This window comes from Hippopotamus amphibius, chromosome 2 (assembly GCF_030028045.1).
Source record: "Hippopotamus amphibius kiboko isolate mHipAmp2 chromosome 2, mHipAmp2.hap2, whole genome shotgun sequence".
In the NCBI taxonomy this organism is placed as follows: domain Eukaryota; kingdom Metazoa; phylum Chordata; class Mammalia; order Artiodactyla; family Hippopotamidae; genus Hippopotamus; species Hippopotamus amphibius.
In genome coordinates, this window is record NC_080187.1 from 5,673,079 (window position 1) to 5,690,237 (window position 17,159).

Consider the following 17,159-nt stretch of genomic DNA (forward strand, 5'->3'; position numbering starts at 1 on the left):
CGCCCCTCCCTCCCCTCCCTCCCCTCCCGGCCTGCCTCCCCTCCCCTCCCCGCCGCCGGCATCAAAGCGGCTATTATGCGGGACGGCGAGCCCGCCGCCGGCCCCTCTGCTGGAAGACGCGGAAAATGCACGGCGCGGGGGCCGCCCGCGAGCACCTCCCTCTCCGCCCCTCCCGGGACCTCGACCAGTCCCTTCCCGCTCCGGGCCGCGGTTTCCCCTTAAACGGACTGGCGACGACCTTAGTACACGTCGTGGGATGGCTGTGAGGATCAAAGGCGGCTCCCAGCTGCCGGGAGCTGTAACGTGCCTTTCGCCCTTTGCGCAGCACGCGCTTTTAGAAGGGAGGCCTGTGTTCCCAACCTGTATTCTCAACTCTTGAAAGATGTACAAACTTTTAGTTTGTTGAGAAAACGCATAATGACAAAGTGCCTCTAGGGTATCAGTGACACTTGAAATCAATTAGAACAGTTAGCGTTTTAGTAATAAAACCCATTTCTTGAGCCCTCGCTGGGCACCAGGCACTTTGCCAGACCAACACAGGGTATATGTTACATCATTTAATTCTCGAAACTCTGTGAAATAGGACTCGGCATTTCCATTTTACAGAAGAGTCAGAAAGTTGAAGCCTGGAGTACAAGTCCTCCAGGATGGGAAACCAAGCCTCTAACTCCTGGAATAGTGGGGCTCAGGAACTGGGGACATTTCTGAGAACGAGAGGCTGCACTCCTAACAATTATGCTGGGGTCACAGGCACAGCCAGGGACTGTCCTGGGTAAACAGCACACCTGGTCACCAGTAATGTGTACCTATCCACTCCCCCAGCATTCTTACACTGAGTGGGTCCCTGGGGATTAGATCCAGGAAGTCCCCTTCCCACAGGCTTCCCTCCAGGGGGAATCCTTGACCCTTAGGATTGAGATCCTGGGACCAGCTGGTTCTCTTTTATTCTGTAGCTGCCCCTGGGGAGGGAAGTGGCCAGGTTGTCCCAAGGGAGAGGGCTAGACAGAATGGGATGGCCCAAGGTGGGTTAATGCCAGGCCAGCAGTTGAGAGGGGCAGGCCCCATGTCCCCAGCACAGCTAGTTACTCACCATAGGCCCACTTCCTCCTACCTAGGTTTTGGATATGGCCAAGCTGTGTGACCTTGGGCAAGGCACTTGACCTGTCTGAGCCTCAGTCTCCTAATCTGAAGAATAGAAGAAACCATGCTTCTCACCCAGCAGGGGCTGTTATAAATTTTATTACCATCAGGGTAGTTTAAGCAGACAGGAGTTATAACCCTTGGTTGATGGGAGATGTTCCGTCTGGAGGCCAGAGAAGAGAGCTGACACAGAACAAGACCCTGAGAATGCACTTCCTGGTCTGGGCTCAGCCAGCCTGTTGTGCTGGTCGGTTAGGCTGGTTGGCCCCAGTCACTGGTTCTGCAGGTCAGAGGCCACCCCATCTTCCACTGCTCAGCTGCTGGGCTGCATGGCTAGCCAGATGTTCAGCAGCTGCCACATTCCACCCAGCCACAGCCCCACCTCTGGGGCCAGAGAGTGGCTCCCCACACACCAAGCATGACTGGACTGCGTGAGTCATGAGATGTCAGGTCTGAGGTACGTCACCGTGGAACAGAGGGGAAGACTGTTCTCCACCCGTTGGGGATGCTGGGACTGGACCCTGCTGAGCCCCCTATGGCTTGAGCAGATAAAGGTTTAAGGCCAAGAGCAGGCATCAGAAGAGCTGTGTGCCTCTGTCAGCAGAGAAGCTGGGTAGCAGGGAAGAGGGTTCCGGGGCATGAGACCCTGCCCCAGAGGTCTTCAAAGAACACCCGTCTCCCTGGCACCACTTACACCAGACATCAGTCATCAAATTCACAACCTCCCCACCCCCGTCCTCCCTCCCAAACCTACCGAGTCACTCCCCAGGTCACTGATGTGCACCTGGTCACCCGCCACCCCTGGCCTTGGTTTTCAGTTTCTCCATGGAGGAGGGCACCTCTTCTCTGAATGCTCTCTCCCAGTAGGGTAGCGGGGGTGGGGGAGGTACAGCGCAGGTCTCATTTTATGGCCTTGGACCCACAGACCCTTGATTTTCTGAACAGGAGTAGGGGGGACCTGGCCTAAGCTGGGTTGGTCTCTCCTGGGAAGCTGGAATCGGGACAGTTTCCAGCTTGTCTCTGCCAAGCATTTGACCCGACGACAAGTAAACACGGGGGCCGTGGTGGGTCCGGGTGGGGGCAGTGGGGACATTCTCTTCCATCAAGCACAGGAAAAGCAAAGAAAGCTGCTCTGCAGAGAGAAAAAAAACAAAGTAAACGCGGAGAGAGCAGAGGCAGAGACCAAGGGCAGAGGCGGGAGGGAGGGGAGAGGCAAGCCCCCAGCCCCTGGCCGTCTGTCTGCAAGGCTTGGCAGCCCTTCCTACCCCGGGATTCCAGGAGGCTCTCCCAAGTCCTCCCAACGACCTCCCCTGTTCTGCTTAAACCAACACGGGAGGGGGTCGGGCCTCGTGATCAAGAGCCCTGACTGAGCACGTGCCATGATCCCACCCCTGCAACCTGGGTTCCCGGAGTGACCCGTGCGGGCCAGGCCCCCACCCTGCATACGCTGGGCCGTGGCCCACCCTCTTGTCTGGAATGTTCCCGGCTGTCTCCCCACCCTGTGAGGCCTGGCCCAGAGCCCTCCTCCTCCTCTCCTCACTGGTGTCCCTCCCTGAGCCTTTCTGCACCGCTGGACACTGGTTTTGAGTTCATTTCCTGCCTCCGTGTCTCCAGCCTGAGCCAGAAGTCAGCTGAGGACCTCTCTGCACCCCACCCCTCACACTCCCCCAGCCCCTAGACTTTGCCTCATAAGCCCCCTGGAGCAGAGAGGAGAGGGCAGAGGCGTGGGGTCCCAGGACCCCAGCAGGGTGCCCCCAGTGGGAAGACCCTGGCAAAGCCAGTGGGCTCAGCGATGTCACCTTCCTTCTGCCTCTTGTGGGCTGAGAGGGATCACTGACCATTCCGCCACCAACTCACTGGTGCTGGGCAGGGCCACCCGCAGCCAGGGCGCGAGTCTACACCCGCAGCCAGAGCTCCTGCTGCCGGCCAGCACCGGAGGACCAAAGGCACACCAGCAGCTAGGAAAGGGGTCCTTTATTGCCACGTTAAACAGAGTTGGTTACACAGAATTGGTCTGGACTGCCCCTGTGGCCCCTGCCGCGGGCGGGAAGAGCACTGGGAAGGGGCTGGGCCCCGAGGCACCCATGCTCCCAGCGCCAAGGCCCTGCGGTCTGCTGCAAGAGGGCCCAGGAAAGGGGAGGAGATGCCGGGCGCCCTGGGCAGAGGCCAGCAGGAAGCCTGGCCACAGGGGGGTTCCCCGGCGTGACAGGCTAGAAAGACAGCCAGCCTCCACGCCCAGCAGGGCCTCCCCTGCGGCAGGTGGGGCCACAGGGCTGCAGGGCCAGTTTGGGACGTGTCGATGTATCAAAGGCCAACCAGGGTTGGCAGGGTCACAAAGCAAAGATCCACGCGACCTGTCTGAACCCGCTGACCCAGACGCCCTCAGGTCAGCAGGCGAGGCCTGGCTTTTTGGACAGGCCATGGTCTGAAGGGGTACCTGGCCCAGGGTAGGCGGTTCCTTCAGTGAGTCTGACCCAGTCCCAGGATCCTGAGAAGGAAGTATTCCACGAAGCCAGAGATAGCCCCGCAGGGGTGGGCCATGCCCCGGACGGCCTAGCAGGCTGTACCGTAGCGCCAGCAGAGCTGGGCCTCGGGTTCCACTGCTGAGAACCCTCCAGGATCTTGAGTCTTTTGGCCCGCCTGGTCCCTTGGCTGTGCAGCGCTGCTGGGTGTTCAGATAGCTCAGGGGGCTTCAGGACAGAGGGCAGGGCTGGGGCTGGGGGAGTGGCTCTTGCCGAACCCACCCTGGATCTCTGCGGATGGCCCCCCTCTGCCTCCCAGGTACCCACCCCGCCTGGGTTTGTCAGCCTGTCAGGCATTTAACACAACGCCCCCAGCATCCAGAGGAGGGCCAACACACATGGATGGACTTGTACACACATGCACGGACTTGTACACACATGCGCTCTACGCACAGGCATGTGTCCCGTGCCTGCGTGGATGGGGAGGGAGGGCACCTGGATGGGGGGTGGGCGCACACCGTAGCCGCCTGGATGAGTTCTGAACGCACACTCGCTCCGGCCGGTATGGAGGGACGTGGGCGCAGACTCGGGGGGGTACGCGGCAGCAGGCTCTGGTGAGTGTGCCGGCTGGGCGCACCTGCGGCGGGTGTGCGTGCCCTGGGCCTGGGGCACCGTGGGGTCGGGGCAGCCCTCACTGCCAGCTGGCGCAGCCCTCGGGCAGGCTGTGCAGAATGGCCTCCAGATTCTGCTTGTCAGCCCGGATCTCCGCAAGGTCGTTCTCAAAGCTCTGTATCTGCAGCTCCTGCTGCTCGGACTCCTGCTCCAAGAGCCTCAGTTTCCCCTGCAGGGCGCCCGGCGGGCCCAGCTGCAGCCTCAGGCGCTCCAGTGCCCGCTGGGTCTCATTCAGGGCCCAGGCTGGGGTTCCATGGGTGTCCAGCGACCCTGCGGAGGGGCACAGACAGCCTCAGAGGGGGCCGGCTCCCCTGCAGGCCCCAGGAATCTGTTCTGGCCCCATCCCCAGAGGCCCTCCCCAGCCCCAACCTTCCAGGATCCTGTTTATCCACGATCTACCAGGAAAGCAAGGGACCAAGAGGGCAGCGTGGTGAGGTGGGTGAGGGCCTGGCCTGGGCACCCCACCGGGCTTCTGTGCAGACCCTGGAACTTTCCCCCTTGGGTGGCATTGGGCGACTGTTAATTTTTGTTGTTGGTATTACTATTACTGTTAAAAAGAGGAGGCCCTGGGTGAGTCCTGAGCCCCAGTTTCCTCATCTACAAAGCAGTGTGTGGGAGAGAGGTCCCCGCAATGTCTGCTAGTTCCCACAGCGGGTGTAAATTCGCTGAGAGCACACACTTACAGATGGCACCTGTGGGCTGCGATGCGGGGACGCCGGGGTAAAGAGAAAGATCTCTGGCATCAGAATGAGGGCGGGGAAGCCGATCGGGCAGAAGGGGCTGCAGGCCTGGGAAGCAGGCGGCAGGGGGTCTAGTTCTGGCCCGGCCCGGAGTCGCTCTGTTGCTTGGGGTGAAGGACTTCCCGGAGCCTCTCCAAGTGTAAAATGAGGGGATGGGGCCAGGTGCTCACATATGAACTTGGTGATGGTGGCGTGGAATTCACGGGCTCTCTCCCCTCCCTGGCCTTTGTCACCTTGTCATTAAGGTGGCATTCAACAGGAAGACAGCTGAGGCAGGTGGGAGAGTGCTGGGGACAGAGAAACAAGTCCTAACCGACTTTTAATCCCACAGGACCCCACTGGGCCCCGGGGCTCCCCATGGCCCTGAGTTTCCTGGGCAATGGAGGCTGGGTTGGAGGGCAGGTGGCTGCAGGAGCTGAGCCTGCGGCAGGAAGAGGCAGAGAGAAGCTGAACCCTGCTGCCGGGCAGGTCCTGCTCCCAGCAAAGACCTGGAGAGGCCCCACCATCCACGGGAAAGTCCAAACAGCCTGGCCTTTGAGGAGGTTACAGCTGGGTCTCCCGGGGTGAGGACAGGGTCTAGGTGTGTGTGGTCACTCCTGCACCCCTGGGTCAAGCACAGGGAGAGCGTGAATGAATGAATGACAACCACAACAGCCGGAGTGGTTTACCCACATAGAGCGTCTGTTTCAGCCTGGGCATGTGTCCAGTGCGCTGAGTTCTTGCGGGTATAGACCCGTGGCTACGAGCGGGCACACTGTGAATCTGTCAGACCTGAGTGTGACCCACAGCCTCCCCAACGACTGGCTGTGGGACCCTGGGCACATCATTTAAATTCTCTGTGCCCCAGTTCCCTCATCTGCAAAATAGCAAGAGTGTAAGGATCCTTGCCTGGAAAAGTTAGAATGAGATAAGATGGTGTGTGTGAATAGCTGAGTGGGGGCCTGGCGTCTGGCCAAAATACAGAACATGGTGATTCTTCCTTGTCTTGTTCATCATGCTAATTGAAATACATGCTGTTACACGGATGAACCTTGACGTTACACTAAGTGAAATAAGCCAGGCACAAAAGGACACATTTTGTAGGATTCCACTTAGATGAGATGCCTAAAGTACCAAATTCATAGAGACAGAAAGTAGAACAGGGCTTGCCAAGGGCTGGGGGAGGCAGAATGAGGAGTCTGTGTATTAACAGGGACGGGTTTCACGCTGGGATGATGTAAAAGTTCTGGAGATGGGTGCTGGTGATGGTTGTACAATAAGGTGAATGTTGTACCTAATGCCATTGACCTGTATGCTGAAAGATGGGTAACATGGCAAATTTTATGTTTTGTGTAGTTTACCCCAACATTTAAAACTGCCTGTTGTTCATTTCAGCCTAACTGCTCTGATAACGACCCTTCACCTCCGCTCTGAGGGCTCCACATCTTGGGCGCTGTCCCCTTTTCTAGTTACAGTCTTATCATACTCTGCACAGTGTGGCCAGCACTCTCTAAATTACCCCACTGTTACGCCCATTTCCCAGGTCTGGGAACTGAGGCTCAGAGAGGTGGAATGATTTTCCCAAGGCCTCACAGCCAAGGAAGGGAAAGTGCCAGATGTGCATCCTGGTCTCTCTGATTCCAAAGCAGCACCTGATCCTCGATGCCAGATTTGCTCCTGCGACACTCTCTCTCCTCCTCTGAAACCCTCAACCTCCGAGGGCAGACCCAGTCACCTGGTACCTACAGGTGCTCTGTGGGTGGTGAGTGTTCCATGTCTCTCCCCTCCTCCTGACTAGCAGCCCCTGGAGGCACAAAGTGAGCTCGCTTCTGGACCCCAACCCTGCCTCGCGCAAGGGGACTGGGGCAATTACAAATGCTTGTCACTGAACACAAGGCTGGGGATGGGGGGAGCTGTGGACAGGAGGCCTAGGAGGCAGGCTTCCCCGGGACTGGGCCTCACAGGAAGATCCCAGAGATGCTCCAGGGACCCGGTGAGTCGGGGCCCGGCCTTGGGGACTCCTTACCCAGCCCGGCAAGCAGCTCCGACAAGGCTTTGATGTCCTTCTCCAGGGAGGTGCGTGATTCCTGCACCTGCCGCTCCATCTCGCTCAGCCCGACACCCACCTTTTGGGGAGGGGGAGAGGAAAGGCTTGAGCGGCTCCCAGCTGGCTCCTGGGACCAGGAGGGAAAGGGCTGAGGGTCTTGGCAGACATACCCGCTCAGCTGCCTCCAGCTCCTGTCTGCGTGCTTCTGAGGCGAGCACCTGCCGGGAGGCCTGTCGGAGCGTTGCCTGCGTCTGGCTGGAGAGCCGACCAGCCCGGCGGTGCTCCTGCTTCCCCTCCCTCAGCAAGGCCTTGGCGAGCTATGGGGTGGGCGGCAGCAGCAGGGAGGGGAGGGTGAGTGGAGAAAGTCCTTTTAGAGGTAAAGGGTGTTTATGGCCATCATGCCAAGTGCTCATGCCCCAGGTCATTTGTTCATGCACCCATTCAACAGATACGTACTGGATGCCGGCACAGTGCAGACTGCTGCCCTCTACTCCTCTCTCCCCAGGGGAGAGATTCCACTATTTTACAGATGGGGAAACAGAGGCGCAGAGAGGAGGAGCTGGCCAAAATCAAAATGGCAGGACCAGAGACCAAGCCTGGGGACTCCTTCAAGTCTAGCACTTTCTCTAGGCAGCTGTAAAGGCTGCTTACTTGGGGCCCGAGCATCAAAGCCAGTGATGTTGGGGAGATGCACATCGATTCAGATTTGGCCCCAATTAAATAAAAAAAGTCTAGAGGTTTGGAAATAGAGCCTGCTCCCTAAGGTGTGAGTCCTGGTTATGTGACTTAAGTTACTGGACCTGGCTGGGCCTCAGGGTCCTCACTGTCCCTTGGGGACAGCCGTGACATCTATTTCATGTGGAATCAACAGTGTCACCCGTGTAAAGCTCCAGAGCTCAGAGCCTGGGACCGTGTAGTAAGTGCAGAGTATTCAGCACTGCACACAGAAGGGCAGAGATCAGCAGGGGCATTTATCCTACAGAAGGCACCTCTTCTGCGACAGTCCTCCCACAGGCCAGAAGACAGGGATGCCCCTGGGGTCACATCTGTGGCCCTGACCTTGGCATTGTCCTTGGCCAACAGCTCGGCTTCCCTGCCCTTCTTCTTGGCACTGGAGGAGAGGGATGCCGCGTTTCCCAGCATCCTCTCTGCCTGCTTGGTCTTCTTTTTCGAGTCTGCAAGGAGTCTGTCCCGGACGAGGGCTGCCTTCCTCCTCAGCGCGGCCTGGTCCTTGGGCCGAGGAAACCTTGGCTTCATTCCTGGAAACCCGGCCAAGGCTGTGTCAGGAGGGCTGGGCTCACGCCTGGAGAGCCCGTCAGGCAGTCACTGCCAGATGCCTGACCAGCCCCAGACCCTTGGACAATGTGAGCAGAGGTACGCGATGTGTGAGATCGTGTGGAAACTTCTCAGGCTCCCCCAGGAAAAACAAATGAGTGAGCACACTGCCCTGTGAGTGTAAACATTCATGTTATATTATGATACTTACTAAAGTCACAGAATTACATGGTGGTTGGGACTTCCCTGGTGGCGCAGTGGTTAAGAATCCGCCTGCCAACGCAGGGGACACGGGTTTGAGCTCTGGTCCAGGAAGATCCTGCATGTCGTGGAGGACATGAGCCACAACTACTGAGCCCGTGTGCTGCAACTACTGAAGCCCATGCACCTAGAGCCCGTGCTCCACAGCAAGAAAAGCCACTGCAGTGAGAAGCCTGTGCACCACAACAGAGTAGCCCCCGCCTGCCACAACCAGAGAAAGCCCACGTGCAGCAGCGAAGAACCAATGTAGCCATAAATAAATAAATAAATAATAAATCTTAAAAAAAGTTGACCGAAGAAAAAAATCTCCTTAAAAAAAAAAAAAAGAATTACATGGTGGTCAATGCCTGGGCCAGTGGTGGGATGGGAGCCGCAGCAGAGTACACAGAAAGAGCCATTCAGTTCTCTGTTTTTACGGACCACCCATTTCTGAAAAGACTTTGAGGCTGTTTATCGTGATGAACAGACCAACAATTAGACTATGAAGATGAAAAATCAAAGGCCATATGTAACTGGGAGGGTAAGGAAGAATGAGACGTGCCAGAAAATTAGGATAATGGCAGCGCAGGTACCAAATGCCTCTATCTACCTTTTAGCCTCCTAACGGCCAAGACAAAAAGGGAAATTCTACCATTCACGTAGGTTTTTATTATCTAATAAGAAGTAGTTTCCCTCTATAAAGAAAGAGAGACTTTTTCCTTTCCTTTCAGGTAAAATTGTAAGAGAAATTTATCCTAAGGAGTGCTGATTATAGTAGACAAAGTCAAAATTTAAAAAGAATCAAGCCTTCTAATTTTCAGGGACATAATACTACATAATTGTTCTATGAAGACAATCCAAAAGTTAGATCTACTTTGCTTCTTGTACACAAAATTGGTGTTTCTTAAAGTGCATGCTGGGGAGTCCTAATTCTACACAGAGTGCTGATAAATGCTGGGGGAAATGTCAGTTAAGTTTACGTACAATGAACCTGGTTTCTTTACTGCAGGACTTCTCAGAGCCTTTAATATTCTCAGGTGTGCACTGCAAGGCCTCGGGGGGATTGATAGCACGTGACATTTCCTAAACTTATTTGAACACAAACCCTCTCTTGGCACAGCAATTATAGGCTAGGGGCTGGTCCACATTTCATTTAGCAAAATTTCCTCTCTTGGTCTACCCATATGTAAAATGGGGGCACTTGGCCTCATTTTCCTACAGCTCAAAAGAGACCTGCACTGGCATCAACCCACACCCTGTTCTAAAGAGAAACGCTGCGGGACTTCCCTGGTGCTCCAGTGGTTAAGAATCAGCCTTCCAATGTGGGGGACATGGGTTCAATCTGGGAACAAAGATCCCACATGCTGTGGGGCAACTAAGTCCCCGTGTTCTAGAACCCACGCACCACAACCAAGAGCCCACACACGGCAAAGATCCTGCATGCTGAAACTAAGACCTGATGCAGCCAAATAAATAAATACCTTAAAAAGAGAGAGAGAGAGAACACTGCATCCCTTCCCACAGCCCTGCTGGACATTGGACCAGGGCAGCCATATCTGTATCAGGTGACTGGACCCCTAGCCAGAGTGGCTGAGATCAAGGGTGGCCAGCTGATGGTATCGCATTCTCTTCCCCTCTGGCCCTGGGGGGCTCTGCGTGTGGTCTCATGATGGATGGCCACATGGGCAAGAACCTGTTGAGTGGGATGGGAGGTAGGGAGGGACAGGCAGCCGCAGGAGAGGGAGGTCCTGAGAGGCAGAGGGGGTGGTCTCCTTGGCATATGCCACATGACTGGACTTCTGTCCCCTGCAGCCAAGCCTGCGCTGGCCGAGGCATGAACAGACAGGTGTCTGACGTGGGCATCTGTGTATCCATGAGCCTGGGGCTAAGCAGGGCTCACATACCTTCCAGGTCAGCCAGCAGAGTCCTGGCTCCTGTGACAGTCACCGTGGCAGCCTGGACAGATGACGAAGCCCGGGTCAGGGCGGCTCTGGCTTCCCGGTGCAGCTGGAGAGAGAAGAGAGAGGCTGGTCAGGTGCACTGGGCAGAGCTGGGTCATGTGGGCACCAAACCCACATGTACAAGGTCCCAAAACATCACCAAAACTCTGACACCAAAACTCTGAATATGCTGTTTACCAGGAACCCCTGATTTATCTTATTATACCACCATTAAATCTTGAATATCTCTCCCAAGAAGTTACTTGCCCCACAAAAGCTCAGAGGAAAACTGGAAGCTGAGAACTAAAGGAAAGATGGACGGCTGAAAATTTCTTTTCAGAATGCTGCTGCATCGCAGCCAGAGGATGTGAAGTAGCGAATCTGTTTATTACACAGCTTTTACTCACAGAAAATTAGTTTCTTCCCCACTGCCACTAAATAGGGCTAGATACTTAAAGAATACGGGTTTGATGCTCGAATGGATACACAAAATATGGTGTATCTACACAATGGAATATTATTCAGCCATAAAAAGGGACAAAGTGCTGATATACACTACAATGTGGATGAACCTCTAAGATATTATGTTAAGTAAAAGCAGCTGGACAGAAAAGGTCACATATCGCACGATTCCATTTATATGAAATGTCCAAAATAGGTAAATTCATAGAGAACAGCTCTGGCTGCTGCTGCTCTGTCTGTCTGTCTATCCTCCTCCTCTCACACTTTTACTCCTTCTCAGGAAGTCAGGACCTCCTGCCTTGGCAGGGGCTGACTGAGGTTCTCTGGAGTTTGAGGGGAGGCACTGGAGGGGCGGAAAGAACCACTTGTGGTCTTTGCCCCTCCTTCCCCTGCAACCCCTGACCCCAGATCATGCCTGGGGCAGCCCCAACCTCCTCCATGTGCTGTCTCAAAGGACGGGAGCCCACCTGTGTGAGGGGCTCTGTCTTGTGCAGCACAGCCTGGGCGGTGGCTTGGAGCACCCTGGTGGCCTCCGTGACCATGCGCTCTCTCGATGTGACTGTCTTCTCCAGAGCCTGTACCTTCAGGACCAGGGTCCTGGCCTGGGACTTCTGAGGCTGCTGGGAGATGAAGGGCTCAGACAAGGCCTGATGGGAAGGTCCGAGGAGCAGGTGAGAGAAGCCCAGGGGCAGGGACCATGGGGGTAGGGCTGCACGTGGACCCCAAGAAGCAGAGGGGCCAGGGCAAGAGAAGCCAGGCTGGGGCACCTGTCACTGGAGGCTCAATTCCAGCCCCAGCAATTTCTAGAAGTTTGGCCTCAGGCAACTCATCTGACCTTCCTGACCTGCATTTCCTTCCCCAGGCTCACAGTCCCTTAGCTGAAACCTCGGGGCTGGATGTACTTCTGAATTCAGAATCTCCTGTGGGGACTGTTTACTACCTAATGCCCCCAGCAGTATCTGGGCAGCTCTCAGGGCCAAACACATCACCACTTGCATTTTGCTTTTTCACACACAGCAGGAGAATCAAAGACCCTGCATAAACAGCCTGGGAGCAGTCAGTCCTGGCAGGCTGGGCCCCAGATGCATTTCTGTAAGTTTAGCCTTTTTTTTTTTTTTTTTTTTTTAAAGTTCAGCTCCCCAGTTTCGGGATTTCAGGATTACTGAGAAGACATGATGAGCTGATTTATCCAGAAGTGAGGAGTACAGGGTGTCAGGCACAGAGGGGATGAGGGCTGACAAGCATTGAGGCCCAACTTGTACATTACTCACCAAGCCTCTCTGGCCCCTCAGGGATGCAGCCCTGAAATAACCTAATGCGTGAGCTCCATCTGACAAAGAAACTGAGGCACAGGGATGGGATGTCCTTGGCCAAGGTCACAGAACTAGAGTGGCGGAGCTGGGATTTGGTCCCATGTCCAACTGGTGTCATTGCCAATGCCGTCTCCACTATGATGCAGAAGAGGCCTTGGCCTTGATATTATTATGATAATCAACAATAAAGATTGGCTGAGATCTGCCTCTGTGCCAGGCAGGCACTCTGCCAAACTGTGGAGGTGGGTTATCTTTTAATCAACCGCTATAGAGTTAAAAATAAGCCACGTCATCCACCTGGGCTGCACTGGTTTCCCGGCTGTCACGTTCTCCCCCACCCCCACCCCATGCGGAGCTCCAAGGACAGCCGAGCTGACCCGTGCTGCAGGGGTAGCCAGTGAGGCCAGGCGCAGGGCCGAGTCTGCGCTGACTTGCTGCACGGCGGCCAGCACACTCTCAGCTTCAGGTAGCACCTCTGCCACGGCCGTGCCCAGCGCCTTCTGGGCTGCTTGCACCTCCTGGTACCTGGGGGGAGACAGAGGCAGGATGGCCCAGGAGCAGCGGGCAGGCCGGCCCTCCCCATTGCTGTCCCAGCCTCCCAGTGGAGCCCCTGATGGAAGGGGGCTCTGGCAACTTCCTGGGCAGAGCCGCCATCTGCGGAGTTGGTACCCAGCAGCTGGCCTCAGAAACTGGCTGCTACTGGGCAGCTTTCTAATGAATGGAAAAGGCAGCAGAGGGAGTGCCTTCTTGTCTCTTCATTCACTTAATTCAATCATGCTTTTCTGAAGGGGCTCCCACTTGGTTTCCACTTGAGAATCACATGTTTTGCAAATGTTTGGTGCCTCTGGATGAATCATGAAGAGGAAAAGGCCTGGTGTTGGGGGAGGGATGGCCGTCTAGGCCCTGATGCCCTTGGGTGACCTTGGGCATGTTGCTCTCCAGGTAAATGGAGACCCCTGGGCTGCATGATCACTCTGGGGCCCTTTTTCCCCTGTAGTGCTGTAATCCACTAACTAGGACAGCACTCCTGTCCAGCTGTCCACATCCCGTCCCACCCAGCTCCTCCCACCATAGGCACTGCTGAGATGGAACCTCCCCCAAGGGTCTCCCCCATCCCTCACCCCTTTCCAGAGAGCCAGCGCCCTTGCCCCAGGAGTGAGTCATGTGATTCGCCCAGCCATACCAAATGGCTCCAGACTGGCCACCTGACCCAAGCTGGGCCAATCAGATTCTCTCATCTAGGAAGTCCACTTGGGCCCAGTGAGATGTCCGTGTGTCTCCACTGACCCTCTGAATGAGCTGGATACAAGGGGAGGCCACCCAGAACAGGGAAGCAGAGGCCAAGAAGAAAGCTGGTGCCTGAGAGGAGCTGCCCCAGGGGCCTGGGGTCGGGCTGGGGAAGCTGCTGGGGGTGGGGCAGGACGTGCTGATCTGGGCTCTCTGTGTTTAGGTTCTTGGCTCTTCTCTCCAGAGGCTGAGCTGCACCCCCAGGCATGAGTGGGTTCCTATAACTCACCACCTAGCGGGCCCAAGACCCCCGGCATCCCACCCCACCCCAGAGAGCGTCAGGACTCAAGGGAAGGAAGCCGGACCTGGAACCAGCAGCCTCTGGCCAGGCCCTGTCGGCTCTGGGAAACCAACCCAAGCTCCTACCGACACCTGTGAGGTCTCACCTGTCCTCCAGCTCCTGCTGGACCTCCAGGGCCGCTCTCCCCTCCACCAGACTCCAGAGAAGCGCATAACTGGTGTTGGAGGCGAGCAGCGCCCTCCGAGCAGTGGCCTCAATCTTGGCGCTGGTGTCCCTGTGACTGTATGATAACACCCAGCCGACCATCACCAGGAGCTCACACAGAAGGGGGCCCGGGCCCAAACCACCCCCCATCCCCCCGCCCCCCCCCCCACCCCCTACATGGGCCTCTTGCCGTCCCAGAGTACAGCCTCTGTGGCCAGGCTCCTTTCCTCCCTCTGCCTGACACACAGTGAAGACTGATGGGAAGGGGACCCATGCCCCTGTTCCTGTTATATAGGGTTTATGCCTGTCGCCCTGGCATCATCAATAATAGGGCCTTTCATCACACAGAAACACCTCAGTTTGGACAACAAATTATATGGTCACCATAACAAGAGATAGTACAGAAAAGAGTGTCAAGACAGCCTGGGTTTGAATCCTGGTTCTATTACTTCTAAACTGTGTGTCCTTAAGCAAGTCACTTAACTTCTCTGAGTCCGCTTTGTCATCTGTAAAATGGCTCTACAGTCCCTAAAGTACAGCTAAAGGGACAAATTACTTCAGATTTCACATTTTTTAGGATCTTAAGCTACTTCTTAAAGGCAGTGGATGAAACAACCCAAATGTCCATCAACAGATGACTGGATAAACAAAATGTGGCACATCTGTACAATGGAATACTATTTGGTTATAAAAAAGAATGAAGTACTGGACTTCCCTGGTGGTGCCGTGGTTAAGAATCCGCCTGCCAATGCAGGGGACGCAGGTTTGATCCCTGGTCCGGGAAGATCCCACATGCCGCGGAGCAGCTAAGCCCATGTGTCACAACTACTGAGCCTGTGCTCTACAGCCTGCAAGCCACAACTACTGAAGCCCGCAAGCCTAGAGCCCATGCTCCGCAACAAGAGAAGCCACTGCAATGAGAAGGCCGCACACTGCAATGAAGAGTAGCCCCCGATTGTCACAAGTAGAGAAAGCCCACATGCAGCAATGAAGACCCAACACAGCCAAAAAAATAAAAAATAAATTAAAAAGAAAGGAAGGAGGGAGGGAGGGAAGAAAGAAAGGAAGGAAGGAAGAAAGGAAGGAAGGAAGGACATATGATACAATATGGATGAACCTTGAAAATAGTATGCTAAGTGAAAGAAGCCAGATACAGTATGATTCCATTTATATGAAATGTCCAGAATGGCAAATCTATAGAGACAGAAGGTAAATTAGTGGTTCCCAGGGGCTGGGGAGGGTGAAGGGAATGGGGAGTGATGCCTCAAGGGAACAGGACTTGTTTCTGGGGTGAGGAAAATATTCTAAGGCTGAGTGTGGGGATGACAGCACAATCTGTGAATATACTGAAAACCATTGGATTATACACCGTAAAGCTTGAGTTGCACGGTTCTGTGAATTATATCTCAATAGAGCAGTCACCCACCCCAACCTCCACAGACAGCTCTGTGCTCCCGCTGCCCTGGCACACCTCTCCTTCCCACAGTGGTGACGTCGCGCCCCACCAGGCAGCTCTGTGCTCATCTGATTCCACCTCCTGGGGTGGGGATACCTGTGGAGCTGGCCCTGACCCTAGAAGCCCCCAGGAGAAGGGCTGGGCTCCCTTCACGGTTGTGTGGACAGGACCTCACCATGCTCCCAGGGCATGGGGGCTCACCTCCTGGCGAGGGCACGGGCCTCTATGGCCAGGTGGCTCCAGTTGGTGGGCTGGCCAAGCCCTTCCTGAGGAATCACCTTTAGAGAAAAGAGACACAGGAGGAAACTGATGATCCATCCCTGGAGGGCAGGGGCCACATCTGGCTAAAGTGTTGGGCAGAACTGGGCCATGCCAGTTATTTTATAAACACTCAGAGCCAACTACAAAGTCAGCATCCAGGGGGCGGAGCCCTAGAGCTTGGAAATAACAGTAATGACGCCAACCACTTGCTGGGCATTCACTGTCCACTTGGAATATGCCTCGTTCTTTGCAAACATTATCTCACTGAATTGGCAGAAGAGGCACTGTGTGATCCCTATGTTGCAGATGAGATAACTGAGCCTCCCAAAGTGTGGGGGCGGGAGGAGGACTGCCCCAGGCTCCGTGTGGGGAGGAGTTGGGGGAGGGTCCCCTGGGGTACCAGAGATGCAAGGATGGTGGCTGCATGCAGAATCTCCTCTTCTGAGGACGCCAGCGCCATCTCTAGGTCTGCCAGCTGGATGCAGGTCTTCTCAGCGCCAGCCTGGGCACAGCGGGCGTCCCTGCTCAGCACCTGCAGCTGCTCCCAGGCAGCCTTCACAGCACCCTCAAGGCCCATCGCCTGCTCCAGGAAGGCTTCCTGGGCCCCTGCAGAAAAGTCCACAGTCCAGGAGTCACGGAGCAGTTGAGATTTCACAATAAAACTTCCACCCTCAAGGGGCCCCATCTGTGTCCTCTACACCCCCTGGGCACAGCTTAACTCCATCATCTGGCCTGAGCGCGGGTTCCAAAGAAAGAGCCTCGCCATTTTACAGATGCAAAGGCTGAGGCCCAGAGATGGCAAATTATGACCCAAGGTACCACACACGGGAAGTCAGCCACAGAGGAAGGACTGGAGGAACCCAGGCCTTCTAGAGACACAACGAACAATTCCTGAATATGAGACAGCAGTAAACCCCCTTAGAGTCAGCTCTGTAATTCGCAGAGTGGCTCAGTGTGGGCTTTTTAACACACGGTATCTGATAGATCCCTATTTTTTTTAAAGCTCTTTATTGGAATATAATTGCTTTACACTCTTGTACCAGCTTTTGAGGTACACCAAAGTGAATCAGCTGTATTTATACATATATCCCCATATCCCCTCCCTCCCGCGACTCCCTCCCACCCTCTCTGTCCTGGCCCTCTAAGGCATCACCCATCATCAAGTTGATCTCCCTTTGCTATACAGCAACTTCCCACTAGCTATCTATTTTACAGCTGGTAGTGTAAATATGTCTATGCTACTCTCTCACTTCATCCCAGCTTCCCCTTCACCCCCCGTCCCCCCAACCCCATGTCCTCCAGTTCATTCTCTGCATCTGCATCCTTATTCTTGCCCTGTCACTGGGTTCATCAGCACCATTTTTTTTTAGACTGCATATATATGAGTTAGCATACAGTATTTTTCTTTCTCTTTCTGGCTTACTTCACTCTGTATGACAG

The 17,159-nt window shown here is 55.2% G+C and overlaps 1 protein-coding gene across 2 annotated transcripts in view; it reads right to left on the reverse strand.

Annotated features, from left to right (window-relative positions):
• Positions 1-3,149: 3,149 nt before the first annotated feature.
• The window catches only part of LAMC3 (laminin subunit gamma 3), a 61,429-nt gene continuing 47,419 nt past the window's right edge, over positions 3,150-17,159 (reverse strand). The window contains exons 19-28 of one of the 2 annotated variants that reach the window (XM_057725234.1): positions 16,120-16,325; positions 15,660-15,736; positions 13,944-14,078; positions 12,648-12,795; positions 11,425-11,574; positions 10,460-10,562; positions 8,100-8,299; positions 7,211-7,357; positions 7,020-7,119; positions 3,150-4,544 (exon numbers count right to left, since the gene is read on the reverse strand). In XM_057725234.1, coding sequence (XP_057581217.1) covers positions 4,294-4,544; positions 7,020-7,119; positions 7,211-7,357; positions 8,100-8,299; positions 10,460-10,562; positions 11,425-11,574; positions 12,648-12,795; positions 13,944-14,078; positions 15,660-15,736; positions 16,120-16,325 — 1,517 coding nt within the window. In that variant the 3' untranslated portion in view covers positions 3,150-4,293. The remainder of the gene's footprint in view (positions 4,545-7,019; positions 7,120-7,210; positions 7,358-8,099; positions 8,300-10,459; positions 10,563-11,424; positions 11,575-12,647; positions 12,796-13,943; positions 14,079-15,659; positions 15,737-16,119; positions 16,326-17,159) is intronic. The other variant, XM_057725235.1, reaches the window with a different exon arrangement.